The 7,409-nt window shown below is 62.5% G+C and overlaps 1 protein-coding gene across 2 annotated transcripts in view; it reads right to left on the bottom strand.

Annotated features, from left to right (window-relative positions):
• Nucleotides 1–2,251: 2,251 nt before the first annotated feature.
• Nucleotides 2,252–7,409, bottom strand: part of NECAB2 (N-terminal EF-hand calcium binding protein 2) — a 28,899-nt gene continuing 23,741 nt past the window's right edge. The window contains exons 9-13 of one of the 2 annotated variants that reach the window (XM_058707203.1): nt 5,638–5,690; nt 4,972–5,085; nt 3,544–3,621; nt 3,033–3,124; nt 2,252–2,692 (exon numbers count right to left, since the gene is read on the bottom strand). In XM_058707203.1, the coding sequence (XP_058563186.1) occupies nt 2,664–2,692; nt 3,033–3,124; nt 3,544–3,621; nt 4,972–5,085; nt 5,638–5,690 (366 nt within the window). In that variant the 3' untranslated portion in view covers nt 2,252–2,663. Of the gene's footprint in view, nt 2,693–2,877; nt 3,125–3,543; nt 3,622–4,971; nt 5,086–5,637; nt 5,691–7,409 lie in introns of those variants that run through there. The other variant, XM_058707202.1, reaches the window with a different exon arrangement.

Here is a 7,409-nt window from a genome sequence, read left to right as displayed (position 1 = left end):
CCCCTGAGAGCTGCTCATCTGCTTTCCGTTTCTATTGACTTAACCGTTGCAGGCATCTTGTCATGTGAGTGGGATCACGCGCTGTGTCACTTTGTGACTTGCTTCCTTCACGCGGCATCCCGTTTGCAAGGGCCAGTCGTGTTTGGCACGGGTCAGTATTTCCATCTTTTTTTGTGGCTGGATAATACTCCGTTGTGTGGCTGGACCTCGTTTTGTTTGATCCTTTGTCAAAGGGTGTCGTTTCCGCCTTCTGGGCCGCTGTGAATAAGCCGCTGTGAACATTCGGGCACAAGTATTCGCTTAAGTGCACTTTGCTGTGTTTGGGGCACAGCGTGTGCCTGGGAACGGAACGGCTGGGCCCTACAGTAACGGTCGTCACGTGAGGAACCTGACTGGGGTCTTCCGGTGCCGACCCGGAGCCGTTCCTCCCCAGCTGTCTGGGCCGTGTGGCACCGGAGTTCGGGCACGGGATGGGGGCCGGCAGCCCTGGGTCTGCATCCGGGTGGCGGCATTTGCTTGCTGTGTGACCTCTGGTGAGTTACTTGGCCTCTCTGTGTCCCCCCCCCCCCCCCCCCCCCCGGGAACCTCCGGCTCCCAGGGTGACACAGGCAGCCTGCGTGCCTGGAAGTGACATGCAAGTTGTGGGAGCTCTGATGCCTTTTAGGGTGGAAATCTGTTCTCCTCAGAGCCTGCTCCCACCCCCTCAGCATCCAGGGAGGCTCCGAGAGCTCGTGGGCTGCAGTCAGCAGAGATGAGCCAAGAGCTAGGGCCAGCGGGCGTCATGGGTAGCACAGTGTAACCCGCCCAGCTCCCGGGGATCCTCGGCTACACCCCAGAGAGCCTCAGCCCTCTGAGAATATTTTTTTAAATGTTTTCGACAGGGTGAGCACGAGTGGGGGAGGGGCAGAGAGAGGGAGCCACAGAATCCGAAGCAGGCTCCAGGCTCCGAGCGGATGGCACAGAGCCCCATGCGGGGCTCGAGCCCCCAAACTGTGAGATCATGACCTGAGTCGAAGTCGGACGCTTAACCGCCTGAGCCCCCCCAGGGGCCCCTCTGAGAATATTTTTAAAACAGCTGAGCTCAGAGCAGCCCCCACTTCGGGGGCGCTTCCTGAAGCTGCCGGTGGGACCCAGTGACGCACCATTCTTGGGGGCCAGGCAGTCTTCAAAGAAGGGTCTCCCCCCCCTCCCCCCTGCCCCACTTTCCAGATGAGAAACGAGGGGCTCTGAGAGGCTGGCTGCGAGCACCTGCAGCTCGGACCTGCGCCGCTAGGATTCAAGTCTGCTGCTTCTGCTTCCTACGAGCCCGTGCCGTGTGGGTTTTGTACAAAGGGCCAGCGTCGAGCCCGGCCGGGAGGCGGCAGGCAGGAGCCCGAGCTGGCGCGGGATGGCCTGGGCAGAGGACCTTCCCAGCAGTGACTGCTTTGATCCCTCCCCCTGTCACAGGCTGCCTGTTCCAGGCACATCCTTGGCCCCGGGGTTCCCACCTGCCCTGGTTTCCGGCCTCCCTCTGTCTCTGCCCTCCCTCCTGCCTCGGGAGGGGGATCCGTGGTTCTCGCTTTCCTTGTCCTTTGCGCCTTTTGTGTAGGACACGTCCTTTGCTGCTAGCCAAAACAGGGGATCGAAGAGGGGAAGTTAGGAGATGGCAGAACAGGGTCTCTGTCTCCTGTGTGGTTGAATAGCTCGTTGATGGGTGTGCCAAGACTGTGCCCGGAGCCGTCTGGCCTTTGCCCTTGGCTCCTGGGACGTGACCTCTAGGACTTTGGAACGTCCCGACCCCAAACGTCTTTGTTGAGCGGGGGCCTCAGCCCAGAGGTATCGGCTTGACCTCCGGAGGGGCCGGAGGACTGGCCTCCAGTGGAAACTGATCCCTGAGGTTCAGGTCGGCTCCTTGCCTGTTAATACTCTATGCACGTCGTTGCTGGGACAGGAGGGGACAGCTGTAAGCTCTGTGCCTGGCCGCTCGTGGACCCCGGCACGTCTTTCCTTGGCTGATTTTAGTCTGTACCCTTTTGTTGCTGGGTTTTGGGAATCCTCATGCATTACCAAGCCAGAGGGTGATCGTTGGGGCCTCCGGGAACTTTGTAACAGGCAGCAACTTGTCAAAACGCGTACCGTCTTACAGATAAGGAGACAGGGTGTGACGTGGTCAAAATTTCACGGCTAAAAAGGGGCCCCAGACCCCGTGACAGCTTCACTCCTCTAGCTGCCGTCACTAGAGCACACGGAAGGAAAACACAGCACGCGGCCGTTCCCGACCAGAGTTTATTGGGGCCTGACGGCCGAGCACGGCACGGGCTACGTGGGCTCTACTGTCCTGTGCGGCCCGGGCACAGGCCTAGGTTGGGCACTACAAGGCCTCGGCTCCTACCAGGACGCTAAGGCAGTGGCCAGCGGAGGGGAGGGTCATGCGCGGCCACTGGGGTGGGGGTTCCAGGAGGCCGCCCTGCTGCCCTCTGGCTCCAGCAGGGGTCTGGCAGCTCTGAGGCTGCTCTGCCAATGGGGGTGGGGGGGTGGGGGGACGGCAGGGCTTCTCCTTCACTTCACACAGCAGGGAACTACATTCTTGTCTGGAAGTACAGTGAAAAGACGGTGTGTGTACCAAAGTTTCTAGAAAACAGGGGGCAGGGTGGCAGGTTCATCCGAAGGCCTCCGGGAGGTGGTCAGTCACGGCCCAAGGTGCACCAGGCAGCTGGGAAGGGCGGGGGGAAGACACGTGAGGCAGAGCAGGTGGCCTCCTTCCCCAAGGGGACCACGGCCAGGGTGGGAAGCACATGTCCAGCTTGTGGGGAGGTGCTCGCTGGGGGCCCTAGGAGCCAATTCCAAGGGGGGGGGAGGTAATGTCTGGGGGGAGGGAGTAGGGGTACAGGGGGGCACCTAGAGCCACCCTGACACTCTGCCCTCTCCCTGCAGCCGACTCTCCCACTCATTGGGATCGTAGCCCTGCCCTTCGTGTTCAAGGGCTGGCCTAACACTCCGGCCCTGGGTCTCCCTCCTCTCTAGGACCCCCTGCACACCCAGCTTCCCTGTACCTGGCACCAGGATCCAGGAGAAGGCCTCAGGCTGACTCAGCGTGTCCACCTTGACGTGCCGGAAGGCCTTGCACACGGGGCTCTGCAGGTGCCTGTGAGTCGGGGGATGGGGGGTGTTGAGCCTCCACGGGAGCTCGCGAGGAGGCCCTGCCAGAGATGGGGGGGCTTCCCCTGCCCAGGCAGCCCGGCTCGGCGCTTTCAGCCCTCGGGGGAGGGGAGGCTGACGGCTCTGGCCTCGGAACAGCCAGTGAACAGCCAGGTCCTTTCTGGAGTTTTAGCCACAGGGGTAGCAAACGCGAGCAACCTCGGCCACCAGGGTGGGCCAGGAACCCGGGTTCAGAGCCCAGCTGGGGGAAAGGGGGTCCCTCCAGATGGACATAGAGGCGTTCAGGGCCCCTGTGGGCCCCGTGAGGCCAGCACTCTGCAGCTGGAGGCCCGAGGAGCCAGGGACCCTTGGTGACTTGCCCTCCCCACCCCCCCCCCCACAAGGAGGCTGGGGCAGACCACTCACCTCCTCCACTCCTCCTCCGTCTCCCAGAACTCGTAGACCACGAAGGTGAGGCCATCAGCCAGCCTCACTGCCGCGATGCTGGGGAGAGAGAGGCTCCAGCTGGAGGGCTGCCCCCCAAGAGCCTGGCAGAGGCGGGAGGGGCCCCCCCGCACTGCCCCTCTGGTGTGTTCAGTGAGGATCCCCACCACCTCATGCCAGGCCCGGTCCCGGAGGTGGCCAGGAAATAACGAATCGCAATGAAGGCCTTACCGCCATTTAAAAACCCCACCTTTCAAAATAAAAACATCTTCCTCCTCCTGCCTTCTCTGTAATTGTTTCATTTAATCCTTAAAACTCTCCCGTGACTTGAAATTGACCCAGCAACGGGGCGGGGGAGGTCAAGCACCTGCCCCTTCCTGTGTGACCATGACCTGTGTGCCTCCAGGGCCTGGAAGAGGAGGGAAGGGACTCCCCTGGTGAGAAGGCGGCTGGCCTGGGGTGTTGGGTTCCTTCCTCTCTAACCCTGGCCTGACCCACCCCCCACTCAGAACACAGCCCGAGCCTCCAGGAGGAGAGCTCTCTCTCACGGGTGCTGATAGCCGTGTAATTCCAGGTAATTCCATGTTTCACCGGACAGGAGCCGGAAAGCAGGACTGCTAATGGCATCGTTAGTTCACCAGCTCCAGCCTCCGACCACACCTGGAGCCGGGGCTCCCCCCCCCAACCACCAGATGCACGTCACCTGCCAGTCAGAACCCATGGCCCTTTGCGCCGCTTGACAAAGGTCATGGGGGCAATGGGGACTATCTGCATTTGGTTACTGGGGGATGAAAGCGAGCCCGGGGACCGCATTTGCTGGGACGACGGTCATTCCACAGGCGAGAAGCCCCTCGGCGTCCTGCTCCCCCCACGTTCTCCCCCCACCATGAGCTCGCGATCGCCCACCTGCACGACTGCACCTGGCCTGCCGTCCTAGCGTGGCCCGGAAGGACCTGTACGACGCCCCCACCAACACTGCTGGCCGCCTCCTGACCTTCCCGCTGGGCCCTCAGCACCGTCCTGTCAGTTCGCCTTAGGGCCTCTCCCCGCCCCTCCCCCATCCCAGCCGCTAGCTGGTCCCGTCAGCCCAGCTCCAGAGCCCAGGTCACTCAAAGACCCGCCCGGACCGCGGGGCCTCTCCTAGCCGCACCCGTCCCCACTCACCCCTCCTTCACACAAAGGAGACCTGACCGGCTCTGCCTTCGGCTCGAGCATCTCCGACACGGTCCCTACCAGCCCCCAGTCCTTTCCTGTCGTCACAACCGGGCCGCTCGAGGCGCTTGCTATGTCCCCAGGTCTCGGCTCCAGCCGATGCCCCCCGCAGACCGCCCTCCCCCCGGTTCTGCGGCCGCTCCTCGCCCGGCCTCATGCACGTACGGCCCCCCCACCTGGATCAAGCAGGTCACTCACTGGAAGCAGGTCCTGGCCCCCGCGGTCCCCCGCAGGTACTGGCGCAGGGAGTCCACAAACTCGCTCAGCTGCTCGGGGCACACGGCCATCTCCTGCCGGACCAGCTGCAGGTGCCGTGGGGACACAGGGGAGTGAGCACCCGGCCACCCCCGCTCTCCCTGCCCGAGACCCGGCCTCCCCAGACCTTCCTTCAGAGAAGACAGGACAATCGGGCCAAAACAGAACCCAAAACCCCTCCTCACGCGAGGGCTCATTCTTACGCCAAAAGTGGCGAAAAAGAACGAGGACCGAATGGCTAAAAGCAGACGACAGCCACGCCCAAGCAGGATACCACAGGAGGGTGTGCACAGAGGGGCTCTGCGGCCGCCAGGAGCTGCCCGCCCGGCACTCTGGTCCGAGACACCACAAAATCAGGGCCCAGCAAGATTCGCTTCTGGTCGGGTCAGTGTGTGGGGTCACTGTCCCGATCACTTCGCCCCGGGGCCAAACTGTTGTTGATCAGAGGACACTCCTGGCTGGAGAGGCGTTCAGGGCCTAGGGCCGCATCTCCCCTCTGGTGGTCCCAGGGGGTGACACCAGGGGGTGTCAAGGACCAGGAACTCAAGGATCCTGACTCCGGCAGGGATGGGGCCACAGGAGAGGGACAGGAAGGGAGCAGGCCTCACCATGTTGGTGCCTTCTTCATCTGAGAGGCGCTGCTGAAGGTCAAACCAAAGGGTCTGAAACAACAAAACACAAATTCGTGTCGGAGACCGAGGCCCGCTCCCCCAGGGAGGCCTCCAGCACTACCACAATGAAACCGGAGAGTCCAAAGCCAGCAGAGAGCTCCAGCCTCTCCACCCCAAGGTTCCAGGGGCTCTGGAGTCCCCGGGGCCAGGCCTCGCTGGGCCGCCTACCCTCCAGACACAGGGCCGGCTCTGAAGGAGGCTGGGAGGCCCGGCTGGGAGACGGACCAGAGGAAGTGGCACAGATCCTTTCCGGCCTTGGCATCTGAGAAGCGCAGAAGCCAACCAGACCTAGGCAGAGGGCATTCGGCCAGGGGCGGGGTAGTCTTGGGACAGGACAGTTCTGAACCCAGGATGCCGCTGCCAGCGGCCCCGAGATCCCCCGTCGGCTGGCCAATCACCCCACGTCAAGACCCCCGGTGCCCCGTGAACCTGATAATGGTCTGAATGGGGTGGTTGTGCTAACACTGGCCTCCGGCAGGCCTCGAGCTACATGCTTCACGAATACATCTTGTCTAACTTTCCCGACTCCCGGAGGTGGGCGCGGCCCCACCGTCAGCTCCAGGAAAGCAGGAACCCCGGGCGCGCTGTCACCGACACACGCCGGAGTCCAGAACACAGCCCCCGATGGGTACTCGGCAGTTTCGCAGCGCACGGCCCCGGGGGTTTGAAGCCAGGGCTCTCTCCCCCGGACCCACAAAACCGTGATTCTTCTGCAACTCGGGCGAGCGCCCGGCACCCCATCAGCCCCACCCAGGCAGCGCCAGGCCCAGGTTGGCACGAAGAGGGCGGAGCCCCCTGCCGGCCCCGGATTGGCCCCCGCGGGCGGCCCGGACCAATCAGAGGCCAGCAAGCGGGGCCCCGCCCCGTCTCCAGGACACCCAGGTGCTCCGCGGTCTCCAGCCAGCTGGTTGTTAAGACGACCGGAGGCTAAAAATAAGCTTCAAAGAACCTCCCTCTGGAGGCGCTGGGAGTTGTTATGACAACCCGGCCTCGGGGTCCCGCGGAGCCTTTCCCACCGCTCCCACTCAGCTGCTGGCTTCACGGGAGGGGGGTCCCACCTGGGCCTCAGCCCACCTCCCCCCAACCCCCGTCTCCAAGTCTGGCCTCAGCCCCCCTCTGCGTGGGGGGAGCCCCCCACCCCGCCCCCATGAAGCCCTGAGAAACCCCAAGCCCATCAAACTGCTTTTTTGCCCTTGCCAAAAGATGTCAAAAAAAATTCAGAAAAGCGGGAGAAATGTAAACTCGCTCAACCGTACGGTTCGGAGATGCCCGCCGGCTTGGTTGATGTAGGGGTGCTGGTCCCGTGCGTGTGCACAGGTTTGGCGTCAGAATAGGGGTGACAACGCCTAACAACTGCTAACATTGCAATGCTCACGATGGAGCAGGCTCCGGGCTAAGCCATTAAGGCTTCATGTTCTTGGGGCGCCTGGGTGGCTCAGTGGGTTAAACGTCCGACTTCGGGTCAGGTCATGATCCCCCGGTTCAGGGGCTGGAGTCCCAGGTCGCGCTCGGTGCTGACAGTGGAGAGCCTGGAGGCTGCTTCAGGGGCTGTGTCTCCCTCTCTGCCCCTCCCCCACGTCTCTCTCTCTCTCTCAAAAATAAAATATTAAAAAAAAAAAAGACATTTTCTTTAATCCTTACAACAACCCCATGACAAGCGCTAGTCTGAACATTTTCTCTGTGGTTAGAGCAGGAATCTGAGGCTCAGAG

This window comes from Neofelis nebulosa, chromosome 17, assembly GCF_028018385.1.
Source record: "Neofelis nebulosa isolate mNeoNeb1 chromosome 17, mNeoNeb1.pri, whole genome shotgun sequence".
Taxonomy (NCBI): Eukaryota; Metazoa; Chordata; class Mammalia; order Carnivora; family Felidae; genus Neofelis; species Neofelis nebulosa.
Note: the sequence above shows the minus strand (reverse complement) of the source record. Positions and strands in the feature narration are given on the sequence as shown.